Source organism: Aricia agestis, chromosome 4 (genome assembly GCF_905147365.1).
Source record: "Aricia agestis chromosome 4, ilAriAges1.1, whole genome shotgun sequence".
In the NCBI taxonomy this organism is placed as follows: domain Eukaryota; kingdom Metazoa; phylum Arthropoda; class Insecta; order Lepidoptera; family Lycaenidae; genus Aricia; species Aricia agestis.
In genome coordinates this window covers 13,817,997-13,844,574 of record NC_056409.1, presented here as the reverse complement: position 1 = coordinate 13,844,574, position 26,578 = coordinate 13,817,997, and the positions used below count along the sequence as shown (strand labels likewise).

The 26,578-nt window shown below is 33.9% G+C and overlaps 2 protein-coding genes and 2 long non-coding RNA genes across 5 annotated transcripts; 1 reads left to right on the top strand and 3 right to left on the bottom strand.

The window, feature by feature from the left end:
• Positions 1–701: 701 nt before the first annotated feature.
• Positions 702–4,495, bottom strand: LOC121726605 (kelch-like protein 26). Its single transcript, XM_042114034.1, has 4 exons — positions 4,170–4,495; positions 3,091–4,103; positions 2,643–2,989; positions 702–1,123 (listed from the first exon to the last, which is right to left on the bottom strand). The coding sequence occupies exons 1-4, from the start codon at positions 4,305–4,307 to the stop codon at positions 726–728; spliced, it is 1,896 nt and encodes a 631-aa protein (XP_041969968.1). The 5' UTR covers positions 4,308–4,495; the 3' UTR covers positions 702–725.
• Positions 3,438–25,341, top strand: LOC121726606 (DNA repair protein RAD51 homolog 1). 2 transcript variants are annotated; one of them, XM_042114036.1, is made up of 7 exons: positions 3,438–3,448; positions 15,570–15,672; positions 15,753–15,952; positions 19,534–19,681; positions 23,622–23,830; positions 24,008–24,137; positions 24,487–25,341. In XM_042114036.1, exons 2-7 carry the CDS (start codon positions 15,589–15,591, stop codon positions 24,730–24,732), a joined length of 1,017 nt encoding a protein of 338 aa, XP_041969970.1. In that variant the 5' UTR covers positions 3,438–3,448; positions 15,570–15,588; the 3' UTR covers positions 24,733–25,341. The 2 variants fall into 2 exon arrangements, with proteins under 2 accessions (XP_041969970.1, XP_041969969.1); XM_042114035.1 differs by lacking the exon at positions 3,438–3,448 and having other exon boundaries at positions 15,454–15,672.
• On the bottom strand, positions 11,403–13,266 carry LOC121726607. Its single transcript, XR_006035560.1, has 4 exons — positions 13,223–13,266; positions 12,159–12,350; positions 11,681–11,807; positions 11,403–11,492 (listed from the first exon to the last, which is right to left on the bottom strand). It is a non-coding gene; the product is annotated as an uncharacterized LOC121726607 (long non-coding RNA).
• On the bottom strand, positions 13,282–13,601 carry LOC121726608. Its single transcript, XR_006035561.1, has 2 exons — positions 13,423–13,601; positions 13,282–13,340 (listed from the first exon to the last, which is right to left on the bottom strand). It is a non-coding gene; the product is annotated as an uncharacterized LOC121726608 (long non-coding RNA).
• Positions 25,342–26,578: the final 1,237 nt, after the last annotated feature.

The following is a 26,578-nucleotide window of genomic DNA, read 5'->3' as shown; positions in this document are numbered from 1 at the left end:
GTTTTATACATTTAACATTGTAAATAACATTTTAAATTAGATTGTTACTCCAGTGTTGAAGTATAATGACGAATATAGCATTATAGAGTGTATACTGTATACCTATGAATTGCAAAGATTTATTTTATTAATTTAGACGCCTAGTCTCAATTTAAATTGCATAAAATGCTATCTTATATTGAACGCATAGTTTACGAGTATTAAAACAATAATATTTGTCTTGATAAATGATAATGTACAAATGTATGTACACATTATTAAAATTAGTATGTAAATGAATGTCAGAATAAATGTAAATGAATAAAATAAGTAACATGTGTTTTTACTATTACCTATGGTATTTTATTTCATTTCTTTACCTATAGCTATATATATTTGTTAATTAAACTTACTTATAAAAACAAATAAAATAACTTCGCATTTGCAATCACAAGCAACAATTTTTAACCTTCAGGTTCATTATAAAAATTCGCCCCTTGTCCAAATTCAAATATTTTACTATGATTAGAATTCAACTACAAACAGGATATTATGCTTAAAAAACAATAACTCAAATACAGAGTCAAAAAACATTAACTCAGTCCTCCCATCAAGTTTATTTGTGACCAATTTCACATTTCTTAGTATCTATGCAAAAGCAAGTCTCGTATATCTTACAACTTTTTGCTTAGCATGTTTCTTAAAAGAATAAAATAAAATGATATGGACAATAAAATAAATATTTATTACAGGTATGTATATTGTGAGAGATGTCTTCTGTGGTAATCAGACATGTCCTTAAGCAGAGGCGGAGTAGACAGCACTATCACCCCAGACCCGGCGACATCAATCACCTTTATCTCTACGCCTTCCTGCGACGATTTCTGTTTGTAAATAACTTTTGGCTTATCAGCTAAGAAGTCTCCTTTATACTCTTTGAGAAATCTGTTATATGCAGAAGTTTCGCCTTGTATTTCATTGGGGATCTCAGAACCACCTCCTTGGCAAAACAATGTAGTATTGACCAAAGGTTTTTCTTTGGTTTCCTCAGAATCTCTGTCTGTACCTTCTCCTGTATACTCTTCAACAAATAATATATCAGAGTGGCCATGAATTGTTTGAGTAAACACCAAGAGACGATTACCTGTATATCAGATGAAAATTTAATATGCAAGTAACAATATTAGTACAAAACAATATTTAACCGATTCAATGCGGCGCACGTTTTTGAAGACTTTCAGTCGTGGCGGCATACAATTTTCTCGTGACACGTGAGCCGTGTCATACGCCATAGAAGCAGATGACACGGCTACCGTGTCACCCGCCACGTTCAAAAAGGTTTATTGTTTTTCTTGGTTTTTACGTGTTTATTAACTTAATTTATTTAATTGAACCCAAACCATTGTTGTTAACGAAAGGCTACGTTGTTTTGAGTTGATTTCGAGTAGTTTTACTAAGTTTTAACCTGAAAATGGCGATTTTTTTATTCCGGTGTTGTAAACCTTTTATAGGTTTGAAAGTTAGAAAAATGAGCATATGAAATAGATCTGGGTTTCCAATGTAAATTATACGTTCGTAGATAAAAAAGAAGTTCGTTGTTAAGTTTTTTTAACCAACTTCCAAAAAGGAGAAGGTTATACGTTCGGCTGTGGACACATTTATGTGTGTTCAACGATTACGCCGCTGTTTGTGAACCGATTTTCAAAAAAATGGATTTGTAATAATTTGATGTCAACGCAAGTATTTTTCTACATTATTGTTTAAAAAAAATGCGAGAACTTGAAAGTCTAAAATAATAATTATAGAATAATATGGGCTCTCTCTTCGACGACCTCTGTGGCTCAGTGGTGAGCGCGTTGGTAGCTCAAGCCGGGGGTCGCGGGTTTGAGTCCAGCCGACGGAACAAAAAGTTTTCAAAGTTCCTGGGTCATGGATGTGTATTAAATATGTGTATCATATAATAAAAATCTTAAATATATGTATAATATAAAACTATTAAATATATTTCCGTTGTCTGGTACCTGTAACACAAGTCCTTCAGGTACTTACCACAGGGCCAGACTGACGTGGTGTGAAGCGTCCATAGATATTATATATTATTATAAAAAATATTACTTTTTATTTTCTTAAAAGTTTACTACTAAAAAGCCCGGCCGCATTTTACCCAAATTTCTGATCAGAAAAATACATTTTGACACGTCAGAATTCTGATAGCATGAGGGGTCCACAACAAAATGTATGAACAGAGTGCGTTCCGGCGGGGGTCCGGCGGGCGTACGGCCGGGCTAAAAAAGAAGACAGCCCCTACTTTTTTAAATTCACAGAATATTCAGAAACGAAGCCTATAGGCTTGTTTTACTGCGTGGAAATTTAAGATGGTTTTGTTCGGAGTAGAACCTTTTAAAGTGTAATTTGAGGGAGATACAATCGCTTTCTATATGACACGACTCACGTGTCATACGCCACACGTTAAAAACATGTATGACACGGCTCCCGTGTCATCTGCACTGAATCGGTTAACTTTGAATGGGACACTAGTCACTATAGTCACTTGATAGAGTGATTTAGAGATATAAGATGATACTTATATAATATTATACAAGATAGAACAGAAAGTTATTGTACAGTGAAATATACATTCTATAACTATCAATAAGTCTTACCTATATTGCACATAGTCATGGGCAGGTTAGAAAAATATGTGATTATTTCCATTCTTTCGTCAACACCAGGTTGGAATCGATAGAGATGGCTGAAATATCCTTGTATGCCATAAATGTAGTCCTTGAATGGGCGTATACAACTTAATCTGATCTTAGTAGCAACACTGGTAACCCATTGATCTGTCTCACCAGAGTCATCATAACGATATATATTATTCTGTAAAGCTGCATACACTTTGTTTTTATGTGAACACAAAGCTGGACTCTGAATCGCATCAGGTATTTTTGCAATTTTCCTGTAAGTCCTCTCCTTTAAGTCATACACAATTCCTGTGTTCAGTACTATTCTGAAAAAATTTAACATTTAAGATTTTCTTGGTTTGTTTTCTTTTTGTTCAAGTTATAAAAGCAGTTTCTCACAAGAAAAAAAAGAAGCATGTCAACTGACCTATGGCCACCTACACCACCCACTATGAACAAGGAATTACCGACTACCGCTAACCCTGCATGTCTCCTGTGTGGCAGCTCTACACCATGGCTCGTCCATTCATTCTGTACTGTATCGTAAACCCTAACATCTCTCATAAACTTTCCACTCCCTCTATCATATTCCCCACACACCATCACTATTTTGGTGAGACCCCATGTTATGATGTTCCAACCCCATAGCACAGAATCAGTTAACTCCATCCATTTACTCAAGCCTTCGCCGTCATTGTAAGTGTAAAGACAGTGTGGCAAAGGCCTATGATTTGATTCTTGCAACTGCCACATGGGCACTATACATGTGTATACAAGTTTTCTTGGTTTACATTCATCTACTAATTTATATGTTTCTGTCCAAACTCGCATTGTAAACTCCTCGGTTAGCTTCTGTCTGTTATTCTTTAGTGTCACTGGTGATATTCCCCCGGGATACCCGTGCAGCACACACAGACATTGAACAACCTTTATGGCGAGGCTGTTCACATAGTCACCTAATAAATCCAGTATTCTTTTAAGATCATATGTTGTGAGTTTTGTGAGGTCTAGGCAACTGAGAATAATGAGCAAAGCATCTGCTCCAGTTTCATTATTGATCATCCAATCAAAGCCAAACTTGAATATATCGGATTCGTTTTCTGCATTTAGATATGGATTTGATAGATACCAGGCGAGCTTATGCATGGATGGTATGTATTCTGGCTTCATGTTAGTAAAGGAAAGGAGTCCATGGACAGCGGCAACATGTTCAAGTTTATGGTATGTTGAACTCTCAGCTATCTCCATTATTTCTACCCAGTTGGAGTCTGTTATCTGTAGTTCTAAAGTATATTCTATTTGTTTCATTAATTCTGTTATTTGTAAGAAGTTTGCAGCGACTGCTATGTCGCGAATAGTTGATAAATCATATTCATATAAATTTATGAGTCCTATTTGCATGTATTGCACGATAATTTTAAATATTTCAGCTTCCAGGACCTAAAAATTTAAAAAAATAAGATGGTACCGTATGTAAGTAAGATAAATGCTATGAATGGAACTTACATCGATTGTAATTTCTTGTTGATTGTTCTCCACGTAATGACCGCTGAACATAGCTCGAAAATAGTCACTGTGTTCACATAATGTATCCTTTTTTACTTTGAAAATCTCTCCTTGGATGTTCAAGGATACATCTTCCATGACTACACTTATCTCAAGAGTCCAGGTCAGCCTTCAACCTCTTGTTAGCAAATGTATCTAATAATAGTATAGGTACATAACAACTAGACCCACGTCCCACACTAATATAAAATAAATCAATAAACCATTAATAAACAGACATTAAAGGATCTGGCACTTCAAATTCTGTGCAAAACGCAAAAAGTCCACTGTCCAACTGACAATTTGACACTTATTGACATTTGATAATTCATAAACGTCAGTGCATCATTGTCTATGTTTATTTTTTTTGTCAAAATAACAAAGACCGTACTATCCATTGACATTTATAAGTGGACTCGGCTAAATGGTCTCTACCAAATCAAAATACTGTAGCCGGTCCGCCATTTTATGTTCCGGTTCTCCGAAGTACATAAACTGTCAAAGTGTCGTATTATAGGGATGTCGAAATTGAAAGAAAATATCGATATATCGATACATCGATATTTGAAAAAATATCAATATTGGTCTCGATATATCGCGAAAAAAATATCGATATATCGGTCAAATTTTTCGACCAATTTGCTTTTTTTTAATTAATTTAAAGTCCGTCACGCCTCCGTGGTCTAGTGGTTAAAAATATAAGAAAATGCCTCATTTATTTCAGTCAGATAGTACCAATGAATAAAGAAACAGATGGAAGTGACATAAGTACAAAAAAGTGTGGTCGGCGCCATATTGCCAAGAACTCAACATGGCGGTCTATAGTGATGGGACACTCGGTTGATATTTGTCGAGGATATCGATAAACTAAGATGGTATAAGTGAGCGTCCTGTTATATTATATATTATATTGATATCAAAAATTATTTTTTTTATATTAAGTATATAAAAAAATCATTTTTGCCTATTTTGTCTCTATGTATTATAGAACATAGAGACAAAATAGGCAAATATGGTTTTTTTTTATATAGCAGCCTCCTTAATTTTAATAAAACTATTTAATTTATTTTTAGTTTATTAATTATTATTTAAGTTGCCATTATTGATGTCGGGCATAAATTACCAAAAAATCGGACAAATACGAGTTAACTCGCGCACGAAGGGTTTACAATTTATTTAAATTTTACCATCAATTATTATTATTATTAAAGCATGTATACAACTGAGTATTTTGTGAACATTTCAAGTGCCTCCCTTTTGCCATTATTGATATCAAGCAAAAAATGGGCTCCCTTAAATATATAATTTATTTTGTTTTAATTTGATTGTCAAACAGTTTCCATTTTAGTAACTAGATGGCGTATGGGTAGACAACTATCGGTAATACCAGGCAATACCATCAATAATTGCTACAAAAGTGGGCAAAAGAATGTAAAACTTGATACATTTCAATTTAAAAAGACACGATGATATTCCAATGAATAAGATAATAAAGTTATTATAACGATGTTTTAGTTAAAACTCACGGAAGAAGTAGGCCTATTTAGTATTTATTGATATTCACAGCAAATGTCACAGGAATTATAAATTTTGGTTTTGATAACATCTTACCTGCACTTTTGCATTAAAACATTGGCCATTATATGCAAAATATTGGCCATTAAATATCCGTTATCGTTAACGGATATTTAATGGCCAATATTTTACCAATAATGAACATCAAAAACCCAAATAACACAATTTTGGGAAAAAAATAATAAAAACCACACCAACAATAAAAAGTAAAAGAAGTTTCAAAGTAACATGGCCGCCAAAACTCTTTGAGTTGTCAGTTTTCAGTTTGACAAGTATTTATTATGTCAGCGTGTTCCTAAACTGGCCTAATCGCTTAGACCAATGATCGCTTAGGTTTAAGATATTTTGATTTATGTCACACTTGACAGTACAATGATATTTTTTGGAAACACAACCCATAATTATGTAGTCAGTGATGCCAACCTGCAGATAATTTCAGATCGGTGAGGCACCAATAGAAAATCTAGAAGTGTTTATCCTTACGCCATCTAGTTAAGATTGTTGAAAATAAAATTAAAAAATATAAATGAAAATCCCTCATTGAGACACTTCTAGATTTTCTATTGGTTCCTCACCGATCTGAAATTATCTGCAGGTTGGCACCTCTGACTATATATGGGTTGTGTTTCCAAAAAATATCAGTGTACTGTCAAGTGTGACATAAATCAAAATATCCTAAACCTAAGCGTTCATTGGCCTAAGCTATTAGGCCAGTATACTGGTAACAGTTTAGGAACACGCTGACACGTCAAACTGAAAACTGACAACTGAAAGAGTTTTGGCGGGCATGTCACTTTCAAACTTCTTTTACTTTTTATTGTTGGTGTGGTTTTTATTATTTTTTCCCAAATTGTATTATTTGGGTTTTTGATGTTAAAATATAAGCCATTAAATATCCGTTATCTTGCACAAGTGCAGGTAAGATGTTGTCAAAACCAAAATGTATAATTCCAGTGACATTTGGTGTGAACATCGGTAATCGGCTATTTCTTCCGTAAGTTTTAGCTAAAACATCGTTATAATAACTTTATTATCCTATTCATTGGAATATTATTGCGTCTTTTTCAAATTGAAACGTATCAAGTTTTACATTCTTTTGCCCAGTTTTGTAGCAATTATTGATGGTATTCCCTGGTATTACCGATAGTTGTCTACCCATACGCCATCTAGTTACTGAAATAAAAAACTGTTTGACAATCAAATTAAAAATATAGGAAAATCCCTCATTCCAAGTTTGAACTTGGAAAAAAAAATATTGTTTTGTCCATGTTTTGTCTATGTCATGTCATGTCTATGGTAGTGGCTGTATGGGCAACGCTCCCTTTGCCTGTCCCGACCGGGACGAATTAACAAAAAAAAAAAAATGTCTATGGTAGTTGGAGTGGCGGGAAAAGTAGAAAATTTTTTCAGCACTGAAAATTTAATTTGATTTTTATTGTAAAAAGTTGCATAATTGTAGGATATTTGTCGTATTGTATATATTTTTTAATTGTATATAATTATTTCTTCGTATTGTTGGTAAGTTTTTTAATTATATAAAAGTCCCTTCACGGGACCAGGCGCGCCGCGATGTCTCAGCGGCCGTCCAAACGGAAGAAGAAGAGACCAATATCGTCTAGTCCGGTGGATGATCAGGCTGAGTCGAGTAGCTCTGAACAGTCTGAGCCCACAGAGGAATTTAGCAAATATGCTCCTTATAGAGTAAATGATTACAGCCGTCGCTATCCAGAGGACAGCGCAGCTGGATTTGAATTTGTAGTCTTCGTGGAAAGCACAGGTGAAACTCCTATAGGTACTCGCGACCTCATGGGTTTAAGTCGTATTTTCCAACAATCGATTAAGGGAATATCTTTCTTGAGAAAAATTAATAAATTCAAAGTTGGAGTCTATTTTAATCGGCCGAACTTAGCTAACGCATTTCTTGAAAATACTACTTTTTTACGAGACCAAAATTTAAAAGCAAGCATTCCAGCTGGTAGCACGGAGTTGACTGGTGTCATCAACTCCGTACCGACCGAAATGTCCTATCAAAAAATTTATAAAGCAATTTCGAGTAGTACAAAAAGGGTAATATGTGTACGTAGAATAATGAGAAAAGCTAAGGTTAACAACAGCTTTGAGCTGCAACCAACGCAATCAGTGGCAATTACATTTTCGTGCTCTACATCATTGCCTGAATATGTTTTAATAAATATGTGGCGCTCGTGTGTGGTACTCCAGTTCCTTTTAGTAAAAAGGTAAGGAACCTGGGTGTTCTCATGGATGAACATCTTTCATGGTCAGATCATATCTCAATGATCAGTAGTAAGGTGTACGCAGTGTGGCACTCACTAGGAAGGCTTAAGAACGTATTACCCATTAAAACCAAAATTTTGCTAGCCGAATCCTTATTTTTGTCTATATTAGATTACGCAGATACATGTTTTGTAGACCTTACTGAAGAAAAATTAAATAAGCTAGAGCGTCTCCAAAACATGGCAATTCGCTTTGTCTTTGGTCTGCGTAAATTTGACCACATATCGGAGTACCGTTCTAGGCTTTCTTGGTTGCCCATACGTCTTCGTCGTAATATGCGTGTTCTATCCTCCTTGTACACGTTGCTACACGATCCGAGGGCACCGTCTTACCTTAAGGATCGATTTAACTTCCGAACATCGGATTCTAAACAATTGCGCTCTTCGACTAACCTCCTTCTCGAAATCCCAAATCACAAAACAAATTTTTATGGACAGTCCTTCACGGTCAGGTCGATACTTTTATGGAACTCTTTACCAACTAATATAAGGGAAGCTAAGAGCATTTCTAACTTTAAATCGTTAATTAAAAAACATTATTTAGAGTCACTCCCTAACAATAATAATATGTACCGTAAGTAATGTTATTTGAATGTAATGGTAATTCAGCCATCGCAAATTACTTATCATTCTCCTTCTTTTTATTTTTATTTTTACTCACATGTAGGCATGTTTAGAGGATTACAATAATTACTTTTAGTATATTAATATTTGATTATAGAGTATTTATTAGTTTATAATATACTTATTATTTGTGTATTAGAATGTAAATGTTTATGTAATTATTAGGCATATATGTATTATATAATATTATTAGAATTTAAGTTAGTTGTTAAGTTTCAATGCTTATAGTTTTTATTAGCGCACAGTATACCCTAAGTTAATTGTTATTGTACTCCTATAGATACCAAAGGTCGCTTGGAAGAAATTGCTCAATAGCAATAAAGCCGCCTTTGCGTTCTTGTATCTTTGATGAATGTATTTTATGTTTGTACAATATCTTGAACGCAATAAAGTATATTCTATTCTATGTGGCGATTTCCTGTTACGACATATATTCCACCAGTGAAACAGTGTTATAAATGTTTAAGATACGGACATTTAGCAAAGTTTTGTAAGAATGCAGAGCGTTGCTCGATATGTGCCGAGGCTCACAATTATAAAAACTGTACTCAAAGCCCAGATAAAGCTGTTTGCGTACATTGCAAAGGTAGCCATTTATCTATATCTGGAGAATGTAGAGTTAAAAAAATGAAAATAGAAGAAAATAAAAAAAAGTATACAACTACATCATATGCAGACCTTTTTAATAATAAATTACAAAATTTCCCTTCATTGAATGAAAACACAAATAGTAAAGACTTATTAAATGTACTTCTCTCAAATAAAAACGCACTTACGTTACTCACAGAATGTTTAATTAAAGCTATTACTCTGAACAAGACTCAAAATGCAAGCATAAACTCACAGCTTCTTTCAGAAACAATAAAAGAAACTATAAAAGAAAAAAATAACAATCTTTCACATTCTCTGCCCAAGTAAATATTATGCAATGGAACAGTCAAAGCTTGCCAAGTAATAAATATGAACTACAAAAATTTCTATTAGATAATTCCATCCACATTTGTATAATTAGTGAAACGTGGCTCAAACCACATATCACATTTAACATGAAAGGATACTCTATTGTGAGAAATGACTGTGGTAATAATCACAATGGAGTAGCCATATTAATTCATAAGTTATGAATTATGAATCATAACACTATAGTCTATAACAAAATTAATACATTTTATGATGATTCTTTACAAAATATTGTTGTTCAGATTCAAATTTTTCAGAAACAAATTTCGATTGTAAGTTTTTACAGCCCAGGAAGCTGTACTCCTGAATTTAATAAGAAAAAATTTAATGATTTAATACACACTATTCCGAAACCGATAATTTTGGCTGGAGACTTTAACGCGCATCATACTTTATGAGGTTGCGGCAAAGTTGACGCGCGAGGGAGAGATATTGTTGATGTCGCTGATGAGAATGATTTGGTTCTCTTGAATAATGGACGTCCAACCACTGTAGGGTCGCATAGATGGAAGCCAAATGCACTAGATTTGACTTTTGTTTCGGCGTCGTTAGCATTATTTTGTGAATGGCAAGTTTCTTCAGACTCGTTAGGTAGTTATCATTTACCAACTCTGACAACATTGAATCTTTCTCCATCATTCTCTCCCCATAGTAACTTGTCACAGACATTTGAAAGTTTTCCTCTTCACACGAATCTGAAAACAGTAAATTGGGATTTGTATGAAAAAACTGTTAATCAGAAATTAAAAAAAATTCAAATTGAAACATGCGATTTAATCGACAGTTATACTTAATAGATTCTGTGCGCTTATAATTCAAACTGTTGATAAATGTGGCACATTTATCAACGGTTTGAATAAGCCTAAGTTCTGCACCCCAACTGCTAATTCTGTTTCTCAAAGTTCTGCCTGTAGTAACGTTAAAAAAAAAGTTAAAATTCCATTAGTATGGTGGAATGAAAAATGTTCCAAGGCTGTACATGATTGTCGTCAAGCCTATGCGCGGTTTAAAGCGAATTCTTGTATTGAAACTTTTGTCGAATTTAAGCGTCTTCAGGCGCATAAAAAACGCGTATTGAAACAAGAGCGAAGACTTTCTTGGGAAAACTTTTGTAAATCTGTTAGTAGATTAACTCCTATGAGCCAAATTTGGATGAAAATAAAAAAATTCAACCGAAGTTATACACCTAGAAGTAGTTTCATTGATAGTGAATGGATATTACAGTTTTTAAATAAATATACTCCAGATACAGTACCAAATAATTATAAGAACAGTAATTCCAATGTGACAACATCTCCAAATTCTTTTTTAGTAGATAGTTTTACATTTGAAGAGCTGAAAGCAGCCATAAAATCTCGTAAAGATTCTGCTTGTGGTCTAGATTGTTTATCTTACAAAATGTTTAAATTGTTAGACACCAAAAATATGAAGTTGTTCCTTAATCTTTTAAATTCATTGTGGTGCCATTCCATGATTCCTGAACAGTGGAAAACAGATTGTCTCGTTCCAATATTAAAACCCGGAAAGGATATAAATGTTGCAGATTCATATAGACCTATAACTTTAAGTTCTTGTGTTGGCAAAATATTTGAACAGCTTATTAAACAGCGATTGGAATTTTTTATAGAAAGAAATCATATTTTACCTAGTAATCAGTTCGGTTTTCGGCGTGGCCGTTCGGCTAGAGAGAGCTTGAGTCATTTTTGTTTGGACATTCACAATGCTCTGTCTTATAATTCAATATTGGTTGGTATTTTCTTTGATGTTGTTGGCGCATATAATAATGTCAATTTGGAAAAACTTTCAACTATTTTAACTTCTTTACAATTACCTGAAAAATTGGTAAATTGGGTGTATCATTTTCTTAGTGGTCGTAAATTATATGTGAAATTTGAAAATAAACTGATTGGTCCAAGGTATTCCTACAAAGGAATAAGTCAAGGTGGAATTCTCAGTCCTTTACTATTTATTTTGTACATACATAAGTTAAATATTGTCTTAGGTCAAAACATTACTAACCTACAGTTTGTAGATGACTTAACTATATATTGTACTGCAGACAAGTTGTCTGCAGCTATTGAAAATCTCAGAGTTGCTCTCCTCGGCCTTAAGGCCTATTATGATGATCTGGGCTTGGACATCAGCTCTGAAAAAAGCAAAGTTTTAGTTTTTTCAAAAAAACCTAGCAAAACAACAAACATTGTCCTACAATATGGAGATAGTATGTTAGCAGTTGACAAAACTGTTAGATTCTTAGGTGTGATTTTTCAGAACTCCTTCAAATTTAATAAATATATTGATTACTTAGCAAACAGGGCTTTAAAGGCTTGCAATATATTAAAGTCTTTAGCAGGCACATATTGGGGAGCTGATCCAAAAATTTTATTAATTCTTTACAAGGCTATTGTAAGAAGCCATTTTGAATATGGTTATGTATGCTTTGCTTCTATTCCACATTTTGTTGATAGACTAGATAAAGTTCAAAATAGGTGCTTACGGATTGTGCTTGGTGCGATGTGTTCCACACCCATAATATCAATGCAGGTTGAATGTAACATCCCTCCTTTGAAAATTCGCTTTAAATATTTAATATACAGGTTTTTGTTGAGAATTTCATCCATTAAAAATCATCCTCTTCTTGTAAAATTGCAGAGTGGTTCTTCTTCCTCTATTTTATTACATTACCTACCTGAAATTTTAAAAATAAAGCAAGACTATAACTCATATGAAAGTGACTTATGGCCTTGCTATATGAGCACATTTAGCTCTAAATATTTTCCACTAAAAATTGTAATTGATAATTCTTTGAAGTGCAAAGAAGATGTCTACCTTTTACTAAGTAACCTAGTTGGTTATCAACAAGTCTATACTGATGGTTCAAAGACTTCTGAGGCGGTATCAGCAGCCATATATATTAAACAGGATAAGAAAGGATATGGTATTAGGCTTCCAAATTTAACAAGTATTTTTACTGCTGAGTGTTTAGCAGTTCTGTCTGCATTAGAGTATATTGAAACTCAAGTTTATGATAAATGGATTATAGTGTCCGATAGTCTTAGCGTTCTTCAAAACTTAAATAACCCCAAATTTTGTGCTACAACTAACTATATTATCCATGATATTAGAGAAAAATATACAAAATTAACAACATTAAACAAAAAAAAATATAGTTTTAGTCTGGTCACCGTCACATATTGGTGTTAAGGGAAATGAACAAGCCGATTTTTTAGCAAGAGCTATAACTACTTGTTCTCAGGAGCATTGTATTAAAAACATATGTCTTCCAGAATCTGACGTTTTAGTCAAAATAAAAGAAACCTTTAAAATCGAATTTACAAATTTTTGGAAACAGACCATGGAAACCAAAGGAAAATGGTATTCTAAAATTAAACAGGAGTTGTCAGTCCCATGGTTTACTAAAGGTGTTTCATTTCATGACAGGAAATTTTATTCTACTATTTGCCGTCTTAGACTTGGTCACTGTCGATTTAATGCTCATCTTCATAGATTGAATATATTGTCTTCACCCGTTTGTAATTACTGTAATCATTCTGAACAAACCTTGGATCACATTTTCTTTACTTGTAACAGTTTTACTCTTCAAATATTTATTTTTATTAATCACTTGATGGATATCTTTAAAACTGCTGAAGCCATCCCGCACTCCCTTCAGCAGCTTCTGAAAACACCCGATTGTTATAAGCCAATATATGAGTACGTCCTTTCTACCATTGGTGATATATAATTAAATAGGTACTCACCAGTCATTACCTATATACCTTGAGATTGTATATAGTAACACAGAGATAGTTCTCTGTAACGGTTATGTGTTGTAAATTTCCTAATTATATATAAGTACTTTGTGGTTGTAAATAATTCTCTTTTATACTTGCTTTTCATCTTGTTTTTCTTAGTTTTAGTAATAAAATATTATATAATGTACATAACTTTGAACTGTTTAATAGCAGACTTTTTAGCCTTTTTAGGCATCTGTCAAGAGTCAAGACCACGTCAAGACCAGGGTTGCCAGATCAAAGACCGATCAAATCGCCACTTCGCGATAAAAAGATAGCCCAAAGTAGCCCAATAAAAAAGAAACACGGTAATTAAACGTAATGTCAATAAAACGTATGAATAATATTATATGCTACTGTTCTATTACATTAGAGATAAGTATTTACATGTAATTTTATCAATATTTTAAGGAGACTTGCTTCGTTTAATTCAAGAAGCTTATATAATATAACATAAGATTCTTGGTTTAATTATTGGATACTTGAAAATTTGCATTAGTGGTAACGAGTTGTTTTTATTTTTTGGGGTTTTTTTCCCAACTATAAAAGTGACATTTAGCAATGAAAATCTATAATTCATAGTATTTATTTTAAAATTATGTATTTACAAATAAAAAATGTTTTATGCATATTAATCGTCATCTGCTGCAAAAAGTTGGATGGTGTCGAGCAAATTACGATCCAACATATCTACTCAGTATATATATTATGTACTAGCTGTTGCCCGCGACTTCGTCCGCGTGGACTTCAGTTTATAGCGCGCGATGTCAACAAAATTGGTGTCAAAAGCTTTTATAAAAAAAAAACCCTGGTACCCCTTAAATCAAAACAGCTGTGCAGTGTGCACATAATATTTCATTTTTTTTAATTAAACTTTATAATATATTATGCCAAATTTTAAAGCTTATTTAGCCCTCCAATTACACAACTTAACTATAAACTATTTATCATTGATAGGTTTAAGGTTACGTCACTGTATATATAATATAATATAAAGTACTGACTTATTAAATAATGTAAAAAAGAAATAACAATCGAAAAAAATCGAAACTCAAATTCACGATGATACCACCTCTTATAGAAAGATGTTGGGCAAGCGTTAGCGCGATGTAAGAGACGTAAGGCGCCATCTAGTATGAATTTTTGGAACTAACTTAATTTGAACAAATTTTCGTATTTTCACCCTCTTACAACCCTTTTTTTACAGTAAAAAAGTAGCCTATGTCCTTTCTCAGGCTTTAGACTATCTGTATACAAAATTTCATTACAATCGGTTCGGTAGTTTTGGCGTGAAGCGAGACAGACAGACAGACAGAGATACTTTCGCATTTATAATATTAGTATAGATTATCTATGATATCTACTGCCTCTCTCTCACAGAACACTAACACTCCTACCGGAGCTCTCTCTGCTCCTGAACAGAATGATATTCAACAGCCACCCACGCGGCGAACCACAGATTATGAGTGAAAGTGGCCGCGCATAGACAACGCATCGCTGCGTTCGTTGATATTATGGCCGCGTTCACGAAAATACAATAGTAGGCAGTAGCCCAATAGGCGATAAGTAAAAAACCGTGTCGCCCAACAGGCGATAAGTCGCCATTCCAAATTTTTTGTAGCCGCGGAGGACCGCAAAATAGCCCAATTGGCTACTTGTCGCCCAATCTGGCAACCCTGGTCAAGACAATGAAGACAATGACCAATGACGACAATATGTCAAATTGAAGAAGGGACAGTATTAATTTTAAACAAAACAATACTATCACAACATGAGAAATGGCTTCGGCCTGATGAAAAAACTTATTATTCATATTATTTATATCAAAGAATTGGCTTCGGCCTGATGAAAACTCTATTTCAGATGGTTAATATAAAAGAATTGGCTTCGGCCTTCACTATCATTCATTAAATAGAGAAAACATAGAAATGGCTGTATGGGCAACGCTCCCTTTGCCTGTCCCGACCGGGACGAATCAACAAAAAAAAAAAAAAAAACTGGGAAAATTGGTTTTGTTGCAAATAGCTATTATTTTCGCCTAAAAGTCCTAAAACAAGAGTTTATAGTTCACCCAAACAATGTTTTAAATATTTCAAAAGGTTTCGAAGTGTGAGAAAAACTGTAGCAATCAACATGACTGCCACAGCATCAGCGACAACGGCGACGATTGATGAAGATTTGGATGAGTGTGGACCACAGCTGATTAGTAAACTTGAAGTAATTTTTGTGTTACTGTACTGGTTTCTTAATTTTATGTTTTCCTATATGATCTTACACATTTAACTCTTTATTGGCAGGGAAATGGAATTACGTCCGGAGATATAAAAAAATTAGAAGAGGCTGGTTATCATACCGTGGAATCGGTTGCTTATGCACCAAAGAAATGGCTTATAACTATCAAAGGCATATCGGAAGCCAAAGCAGATAAAATATTAGCTGAAGCATCAAAGTTGGTTCCTATGGGATTCACCACAGCAACAGAGTTCCATCAGAAAAGGTTGTAGAACAATATTGTTTCTACAAGCAGTGTACCGTAGTACCTTCGTCTTATGTAGTATTTAGTTAACTATGCTTTGCCAAAATTATTGTTGAAACCCATAAAATTGAAATTTAACTTCACCTAAAGTTTCGAAAACTAATATTTACATTATGATCCCTAACCATAGAACCGTACCCATCTTAAACTTTATCTAACGGTACCCTGGGGTACTAGTGCACCCCAACAATAATAACACATTTTTAAAAAAATATTAAAGATTTTATTATTAAATCAACTTACGTAGACCTTTTTAACAATAATCTCAGTTTTTCTAAACAATTAAATCACATTAATTAGGTACTATAAAACAGTTGTGGCATATTTTGTTCTGGTGAACAGTACAAATGAAAGTTTTGCACGTCTCACATTGCGTACGTGATTTGCGGTCTTTGGACCTCAGGAAGAAAAAACACCTTCCAGATTTGAAATTAGGAGAAGCTATAGAAGGCGTTGGTCGTTTTTTTCCCTAGTATATCATCTTCGAATCTTCTTATTGAAATCTGTCTTCTAGGTGCGGTTTTATGACATCAATAGCGAGAGTCTTCAGGCAAGTGCGCCTTTCCCTGAAAAATTGCTTATTAGTAGCATCTGAATAGAATGTAACAGTATCATAGAATTGATCCCCACAATATTTAGTATTCCATAGAACACACAGAGGCTCCAGCGGCGAGTTTTGCGCGACACACTGTAAGTATGACAAAGCTATCCATGCCATACACATTTTTCGCTGCTTTTCTGTTTTTTCCTACCTCTTTATTGTTTATGTTTATTAACCCATTTGCTGATACAATAGTTAGGTAGTTATGACATTCTTGTGCTTATTATCACTGCACTTTTGTATGTTTTAGGTATCAGCGTGTCTTGATGACACATAGGTCTCCCCTAGATGCTTCCACTTCTCCCTATCCTGGGTTAGTCTTTGCCAGAGGTGGCCTGCAACTCTTCTGAAGTCATCAGACCATCTTTTCCTTGGTCTGCCTCGTTTTCTTTTTGTGTCGTTTTGAGGTACCCATAATGTCGTTAATTCTGTCCATTTTTCCGTATTGTCCTCAGAGACAATATATGCCCTGCCCAACTCCATTTTAGTTTTTTGCTCTTTTTTATAGCATCCTCTAGTTTAGTTATTTCTCTTATGTCTATAGCTCTCTTCCTGTCTCTAATTGTGTATCCAAGCATGCTCCTTTCCATGCTTCTCTGGCATGTGACAATCCTTTGTCGTTGTTTTTGGGTGAGGGCCCAAGTTTGGCACCCATAAGTTAGTATTGGAAGGATGCAGATGTTGAATACTTTCCGTTTTGTTGCCATGGTGTAGTGTTTGCTTTTGAATATCTCCTTCAGCGACCAGTACCTTCAGCGTTGATGACTTCGCTTTTTAGGAAAGGAGGAATATTTTCCTCATCTTGGTCCTGTGCTATGTTCAGTGGGAGTGTTGGTAGGTCATCTCTGGAGTATAACTTCTGGTAGAAGTCTGTTGATATTTGCAGTATGGATTTTCTGTTTGTTTCATGGAGTCTGTTGTTTTTTAATTTTGGTATCCATTCTTTTGTTTCTTTGAGTTCCTTTAGTGCTTTTCGAATCCCACCAGTTTTTGAGATGTGATGGTTTATATTTTCGATTCTTTTAATGTTTCTCTCTTTCTTTATCTGTTTACTTATTTCTTTACTTAATTCTGTTATTTTTTTAGCAACATGTTTGTCCGTGCTATTAGTCGAAAGTTCTTTTCTCTCTTCAATCTTTATCTTAACTGCTTGGCTAAGCGTCTCTCTTGGGGTCCTTGTTCGTGGTGTCTCTTTGTACAATTTGTTCACCTCTAAATCATAAAGTTTTTGTATTTCTAGTTCTTTATTCGTTAGATTTAGTGGGCGGCTACTGGTTTTCTTTGCAAATAGTGTATTGTATGCGGGGTGGGCAAAGTGTTTACTACATTTTCTCTGTTGGGACAGTTTTAATGTTGCCCGTACCATTCTATGGTTGGTATGAAAGTTGAATTGGCTTATTACTGTGACGTCCTGAAATGGTTTGCGGTTGTTGGTTCCTATATAGTCTATTTCGTTCTTGTGTCGGCTATCTGAAGATATCCAGGTCCACTTCCTTGAATGATTTTTCTTATAGTAGGTGTTCATGAACGAGAGTTTGTGTTCGTGAGCTAGGTTTATCATTCTATTGCCGTTATCATTTCTTTGTCCTGTTCCGTATTTACCAATTACAGAATCTTCGCCTGGGTTCTGTTGTCCAACTCTACCATTGAAATCGCCCATTAGAATAATGTTTTTATTTTTAGTGGTGCTAAGGGTTTCGGTAAGCATTCTGTAAAATTTGTCTTTTGATTTTTCGTCAGAGGTTTCAGTAGGTGCATATATCTGAATGATAGACCATTTATCTTTGTGTCCAGGGAGACCCATATTCAGGATGGCAATTCTTTCGTTTATTCCTTGGAATTCGTCAATATATTTCTTTAGATGTTTCTTGACCATGAATCCGACTCCGTTATGACCTTTGGTTTCACCTTTGTGGTAGAATATATAATTATCATGTTCGATGATTTTTTCTCCTTCTCTTCGGACCTCACTAAGACCTAGTATGTCCCATTTTATATGGGTTAGTGCCTCTTCTATTTCTTTGAGTTTTTCGTCAGTTCTTAAGGTCAAAGTATTCAGCGTTGCAATATACATTAAGTTGTCTTTACGTTTTCCTTTTGTAGGGATATAGTTTTTAGGGTTCTTTGGGTAATATTTATCTAGGGATATAGTTTTTAGGGTTCTTTGGGTAATATTTTTCTACCTCGTAACCACTACTCCACGTAAAATATCTGGAACGCTGAGGACAGTGACTGGTTACGCATTAGAACTGAACTGCAAAGTTACTTCTTCTATTTCTTCGTCTGAATCAGGAGGTGACTCTACTTCTTAAGAGTGAGGACTCTGAGAAAAAATTACGTCATCGTGAAAATCTTGGATAACTTTATCCAGCTGTTCATCAGATGCCTCACCTAAAAACAGATTTTCACCATCTTCCGATTCCAGAAGAATATTCTCTATTTAATTTTCACTCAAATTACGTCTAAAAAGAAAATAAGTTAGGAGTATGTAAACAATCCTATAATGCCATCAAAAACAAATATACTCACAATATAAAAACTGCTTGACCGATCTCGATAAATTTTATGTCGGTTTCATCAAATTCATGCCCACAAATAACAAAAAAAAAAACAACAAAATGATGAAAATGTTCAAACAATAATACTTACGTTTAAAGTACCCTGGGGTACTACAGTACCCCACAAACAATGTACCGCTTCAACTTGCAAGCAAGAACTTCGCCCGACTGAGGTATCAGCGCGCCACCCCGTCCCACGTAAATACACGGACGCGCGAAAGAAACCGTCGAACAGTAAAAAAAAAATATAACGAAATTTTTGTTATTTTTTTTATTTGTACCCCAGGGTACGGTTCTAGGGCTAAAAATCTCTATGCAACCATTAAAAACTTTTGAACAATGATTTATCATAATATAACAATGTACTTATATCAATTTTTCAGGGCTGAAATAATACAGCTAACAACAGGGTCAAAAGAATTGGACAGGCTCCTTGGTGGAGGAATAGAGACAGGATCAATTACAGAAATTTTTGGGGAGTTTAGAACTGGGAAAACTCAACTTTGTCATACACTGGCTGTTACTTGTCAGGTACAGTATTACTTCTTTACTTCTTAATAATATAAATATTTAATTTATATTTGTATTAGAATTTTTTAATACAAATATAAATTAAACATTAAGACTAAAAATATTGTTAAAGAAAAACAGTAAGAAATCTGATAAAAATTGTTTGATTTTAGATACTCATACTTTATATCGTCATTGCACTTGCCAAATCTTCTATGTGTTTTAGTCAATTTTTCAGGGGTAAACAATAAACTATTATATATTATATTATTTAATAATGGTTTGACTTATCAATAAGTTAAAAATGCAGTATGGTGGCAAATCTTATTAGGTATGAACTAAGACTTTTTAATTTGTTGATAAGTCCATCAATCATTGAATAAAATAGTTTATTGTCTACCTCTGAAAATTTAACAAAAACACAGAGATTTGGCAAGCGCAATGACAATATTTATCATAAAATATTGGGTTTGATTTTTAGTACTCATAGTTTATAATTAATATAAAATATTATCAAAAGTTGTTTAAATTTATGTTTTTAACCAACTTCAAAAAAAAGAAGGTTGTCAATTCGACGCGTATGTATTTCCAGAACTGCCCAGTTTTTGCATATGTTAATCTATATCAGCTTCTGAACAAACATGCCAAATTTCAAAAGTGTATGTATGTATGTATGTTTTGCATATATATTGCATATCTCCGGAACTACAAGTCTGATGTGATTTTTTTTATCGTGGTATCGTTCAACTTAGTGAATACTGGAAGTTTCATCAAAATCGATTCAGTAGTTTTTGAGATAGGGAATTTTAATTCTTAATTACGTACAATTTGAAGTCGGTTTTATCTTTTTAAAGGGGATATTATTAAATGCACATCAGAATAATTTTTCAGCACACTACCTTAACTCCACTAATTAACTGAATGTATACCAGAAAAACTAATGCTGATCAAAAAAAAAACAATTGATTAACTGAACATGCCCTTCAAAAAAAACTTAGACATCATACAAAACGAGACGACCTTTATAACCGAATTCACACCAAAAATATAGTTCATACATCGGATATATTATTTGTAAAACTAAAATTTAAATTGTTTATCAAAAATACTAACTTGCACTCTGAATTGGACAATCTTACAACGGAATTTCTAAAAACGATATCAAAAGGTGCACCACAATAAAATGAATTTCTATTATAAAAACAAGTTGACAAATCGTGCAACTAAAATATTCTTAGGCTAACTTTATTTTCATTTTGTTTCTCTGTTTTACTGAAAAACATGTTGGGGCCTCCTCATCTACCGCTGCACTCACTCCTTTGCGCTCGCTCTTTACCCTTTAGCGACCACAGATATATCTTGATCTATTTCTGTGTTAGCGACAAAGATTTTTGGTAATTATGATGAGATATGGTGAAAGATTTTATCATTCCAAAACTAAATAATTCAAGGTTTCTTGATAAAAATTATCAAAATTTACTACTGTATTGTAATTGTATGGGTTAATAAATTTATTAATGATTCTTAAATAATTAATAGCAATGTTAGCCCAATACAACTTGATTAGGTTAGGTTAGATGGCTAAGGCGGGAGCGTAGTGCAGTGTAGCTCCCGCCTTAGCCATCGTGGTTATTTTTTGTGAACCACCCAGAAGTAGGAGCCCCGCTAGACTCATAATTGAAGCCAGTTGTTTTTTCTTTTTTTTTCTTTAGTAGCTTGTCAACCCCTAGAGTGCAATTCCTAAGCCGGAGGCTTTATTATTTTACAATATATCGGTAAGGAACCCTTTGTGCACGAATCCGCACGAAACTCGCTCTTTGCCGATTGTTTCTTATTATTGTTTATAAACTGAGTTACCATTCACTGTGCCAAAGTTTAGTCCAATTTAAGTTAGCACTTGACGATTTTTATGTGTTCTTAATTATATGAACATAACAGATCAATTGGGTTTTATTTTGAATAAATGATGTTCCTAAAAGTAATTTAGGTGATGGTTTTCCTTTAAAAAGTTGTAGTATGTATGTTGAACTAAGGAATTGTTAGATATACTAATTTAATAATAGTTATTCGTTCAGTAAAATAGTTTTGCAAATAACTTTAAATAGTATGCTGAATTCGCATTATTTAGGGTGCATAATTAGTGTGCAAGTCAGTATTTTTGGAGAAACTTTCAAATATTTTGATCGAGAAAAGGGAATATACAGATATTGATTTAAATACATGCCTTTTTAAAGTACTATTATTATCTCAGTAAGATTTGAATATAATAATAATTTATTGCTTATTTTTTAATGCTGTCTATTTTCATGAAGGATTTAAAAGGTAAGTAACAAAATAATAAAATATTATGACCTAATTTAACATTAGGTCATAATATTTTCTTATTTTGTTGAGTCTAAATGTTGTCAGATAAAGCAACACAGTGCAAAGTGCTTATAGCCTAGTAAACGAATGCCCAAAATGGGGGTCTGCTTGGAAAAGTCGAAAGCAGAAATTTTAACTTTGATACTTTGTTTAGAGTAGTTAGGAGATAAACATACTAAAAGTCCTGACCCCTCCGAGGTGAGCCCGAGGGGGGGGAAGAAAGAAGGTCCCGTTTTTTGCTTACTCATCAATAACGGTGCTTCGTACGAAATTCTCTTCTACTACATAATAAAAGCTAATTAAATTCTCTACAACTTCGTCCTTTACACTTTGTATCTATCTCCAATCATTGCCTCGCTATGAGCTTCTAAAATTAGCCGATTTTCAAAAGTGTGTTTTTTAGGGTTTCGTACCCAACGGGACCCTATTACTGAGACTTTGATGTCTGTCCGTCTTCCTGACCGTCTGTCTGTCCATCTGTCTGTCCGTCAGTTTGTCCGTCTGTCTGTCCTTCTGTATGTCCGTCTGTCTGTCTCCAGGCTGTAACTCAAGAACGATTATAGCTAGAGATTGGAAATTTTCAGAGATTATGTATTTCTGTTGCCGCCTCAACAATAAATACTAAAAACAAAATAAATTAAATATTTTAGGGGGGCTCTCATACAACAAACTTGATTTTTCTCATACAAAAAACAATAAAATGTTGAATATCGAACCTTTGCCTGATTTTTTCGTTTAATATCACTTTGGAGAAATTGTTTATAATTAGCAAAACTAGCGCATGGTGCAATAATAAAGGGTCTTTTTTTATTTCTTAGGAAAAATAAAACACCCTGTATTATTGCACCATTCGGTAGTATTGCTTTAAACAAATTCTACAAGGTAACGATGTACGGTTAAATCCAGAAAAGTTCTTAAAAATATGAAACAATATACTAAAATACAACACTTTCCTCAAGTTTGCCATATACGATTACTTTCCAGAAGTCATTCCTTACCAGCAACACTATAAATTGATGCAATAATATAGGGAGTTTTTATGTGATTTTTTCTTACCTTTCATTAACTTTTTTCTCCCATGGCTTAGAGATTTTTCGTCATACAATAAAATGTTCAACTTTTTAAAGCAGCCTCTACACGTTGGCCGTGTTTGCCGAACAGAAGGGGATGGCGCTATACCAGAAAGACGCAAATATATAGCTTTTATTATGTAGTAAAAGAGAATTTCGTACGAAGCACCGTTTTTGATGAGTAAGCAAAAAACCAAAAAACGGGACCTTCTTTCCCCCCCCTCCCTCGGGCACACCTCGGAGGGGTCAGGAGTCAGGACTTTTAGTATGTTTATCCCCTAACTAGTCTAAACAAAGTACCAAAGTTAAAATTTCTGCTTTCGACTTTTCCAAGCAGAATCATTCGTTTACTAGGCTATTAAGGGTATAAAATAGTTATTGTGGATTGAAATTGGTCCTTACTTTTGTTTATGCAATTCACTTCAATCTTTCTAATTTTTAATATAGACTATCAGTATACATATATTGCCAGCACAGAACACAAAAATAAAATCTGTAGCCACCATTTACCATTCTTTTATTTCCAGCTGCCAATAGAACAATCTGGTGGTGAGGGAAAATGTATGTACATAGACACAGAAGGAACCTTCCGTCCGGAGCGGCTGCTGGCCGTTGCTCAGAGATATGGCATGGAGGGTGCAGCTGTTCTAGACAATGTCGCATACGCTAGGGCTTATAACACAGACCATCAAACACAGTTGTTAGTTCAAGCTTGTGCAATGATGGCAGAGTCAAGGTAAGATGCTAACTTTTATTTAAAATTTTCCCCTAATTTTACTTGTTAGTATTAATAATTGTCCATTTGTGACCAATAATATATTTTTATACACAAAATTCTACATCATTAAGACTGTTCTCTTGCTACATCAAAATCAATTTTGATATTTACAGTGTAATTAATAATTGTTTTCAGATATTCTTTACTAATAGTGGACAGTGCTACAGCTCTATACAGAACTGACTACTCTGGCAGAGGAGAACTCAATTCACGACAGTTGCATCTCGGGAGATTTATGAGGATGTTACTTAGACTTGCCGATGAGGTATATTATAATGTTTATTGTTACAATATTTCGTCCCCAGCCCCTCCTTTAATGTTCAATGTTATTCATATGGCTTAATTAATTATTGAGTTGTAAATAGATATCATCAAGCGACCACAGAATCATGTTATTAGTTATTACATTTTTTCCAATGGTACTATAAAATCACAATATCCTCCTTCTGTAGTAAATATGAAACTATTAGAGCCTTCGTAGACTGCAGATTTTCTATCAGCCGATATACTTTGCTGTTTGTCCATATGTCCTACTCTTAATAGCTTCGACCATTATGAACGCAATAAAAAAGATCTGATACATAACACATTACATGAAATCTTTTTTTTTCTAGTTTGGCGTAGCGGTAATAATTACAAACCAAGTAGTGGCACAAGTGGATTCGGTGGGTGTGTTCAACGCTGACACCAAGAAGCCCATCGGCGGACATATCATGGCGCACGCGTCTACCACTAGACTGTATTTGAGGAAGGGGAGAGGTGATAACAGAGTTTGTAAGATATACGATAGTCCCTGCTTGCCCGAGACGGAGGCCATGTTCGCTATCAGCACTGAAGGTATCACTGACGCTAAAGAGTAGTTTGGATATTGATAAATGGGGAATATGCATATTTTATTGGCTTATCAATGAACTATAAAAAGTGTTTGCTAGGCCATATATTTATAATAATCTATGATCGATTGTTGAACCGTTAATGAGGGTTGTATGGCGCTATGTAGCCAGAGGGTCTATCGTGTCAAGCAGCTGTCATATGTCACGAAATAGCTTCATATAGCTGTAATATGTCTGTCTGACTCGACATTTGACAAGAAAGATCCTACCGTCGTCGCCTTCCTCTGGTGGCAAATGATATATTGACAACCCTTATTAGAGAGTGCTTGTTAGAGAATGCTTGTAAGAGAATGCTTTTAACAGCAACTTTTGTTTTGAACATTACTGTTTTTAATACTTTGTTCTTTAACATATTTTGATTTAGCTAGGTACTGATTTCAATTTTTAGCCTATTTCATTTGATAAGTACTTATTCAAAATTGCTGATTTTAAAACAATGCATGTTCCCAATTACTATTTAGTTTTATGTTTACATACATGTTTGAGCGATTTTAAAATTCATGGCTAGATCCAGATCATTCATCATTTTCATGTAAGTATGTTAAACACAATATCTTTAGTGACCTCAGGTATGTAGAAAAAAACTATTAATCGAGCCATATTGCAATTAATGTATTTTCATAATTCAAAATCTATTGAGTGATTAAAGATCTTAATTATATTTAATGTATTGTATCTTTAAGTTTGTAATTATAAATTATTATAGGTTTTTAAAATACCTGTGGCATTTTTATTTTACTCTTCTAAGGCGCTTTGCAGACGACGGGGCGGGGCGGGCCGGTCAATTTCGCCGCGAACGATAGCACAAAGGGAAGCCTATATTACCAACGCACACGGTGGGCAAAAAGACCGTGCTGCAGGTGCCCGGCGGGCACTGGCGGCGCGCATGTTGGATCACACAAACCAGCCCTAGTAGACCACTTGTCTACTATAAAAAAGATCTGATACATAACACATTACATGAAATCTTTTTTTTTTCATGTAAGTATGTTAAATGTAAAGTATGTTAGCGTAAACGCTAACAAAATATATGCGATTTGACATAAGTCATCGCTTCGCTAGCGAATACTAATGTCAAATCCCATACATTTTGTGGCGTTGCACAGTGTGATAAAAACCTCGATTTTGTTTCACCGCGTTTTTCTTTCAAAATACTATAGTTGATAGCTATATAAACATTAGAGTAAAACTCCGAGATCGATATTCTTTGTAGTTATTTTTTTAAAGAGTGTCAAAGTTGGCGTTTTTCCGGGTCAAAAATTTGCATAAAAATTAATTAAAAAAAAACTAATCAAGTAACATTAATTTTGTATATACCAATTGAACAAGCACTTAATACTTTACTTTTTCTCCGAATTTGGTTAACCTACTGTGATCAAGTAGGGAGATATTTATTTATTTAGTAATTTTAGTTTTTTATTTTAAATTTCGCGATTAGATCGATTTAGAAAAAGTTTTAAGCATGAAATGATAGTGTGAGTAATCCTTTATCAATGTTATTAAAAATCACACTCTAATAACCTCTGTGTCAGAAGTTATATCGTATTTAAAATTTTTTTAATAAAAATTCGGATTTTTTGTACCTAAGGTTGTCACTAAAGGTCTCTTGTTTGATTTATCCGGTTGATACGCAAATTCGCAATCGATATCCTATACAAAAAATATCAGGATCACGTTTAGGTAGGTCTAATAATAAAAAATCTAAAAAGTGAAAAAATATGACGTAAATTAATGATTTAATATGCTCAAACAGTATCTAATCAGTAATCACCTTCTGATGTAGTCGGGGAAAATAAAATATCAACTTTAGTGA

What these genes read in the sequence shown, in the direction of transcription:
- LOC121726605 (XM_042114034.1), bottom strand. Translation starts at nt 4,307, where the DNA reads ATGGAAGATGTATCCTTGAACATCCAAGGAGAGATTTTCAAAGTAAAA. An exon ending in GGTGGTGTAGGTGGCCATAG is followed by an intron (nt 2,990 to 3,090) that starts GTCAGTTGACAT and finishes AAATTTTTTCAG; the next exon opens with AATAGTACTGAACACAGGAA. An exon ending in CATGACTATGTGCAATATAG is followed by an intron (nt 1,124 to 2,642) that starts GTAAGACTTATT and finishes TCTGATATACAG; the next exon opens with GTAATCGTCTCTTGGTGTTT.
- LOC121726606 (XM_042114036.1), top strand. Translation starts at nt 15,589, where the DNA reads ATGACTGCCACAGCATCAGCGACAACGGCGACGATTGATGAAGATTTG. An exon ending in ACAGAGTTCCATCAGAAAAG is followed by an intron (nt 15,953 to 19,533) that starts GTTGTAGAACAA and finishes TCAATTTTTCAG; the next exon opens with GGCTGAAATAATACAGCTAA. An exon ending in CACTGGCTGTTACTTGTCAG is followed by an intron (nt 19,682 to 23,621) that starts GTACAGTATTAC and finishes TTTTATTTCCAG; the next exon opens with CTGCCAATAGAACAATCTGG.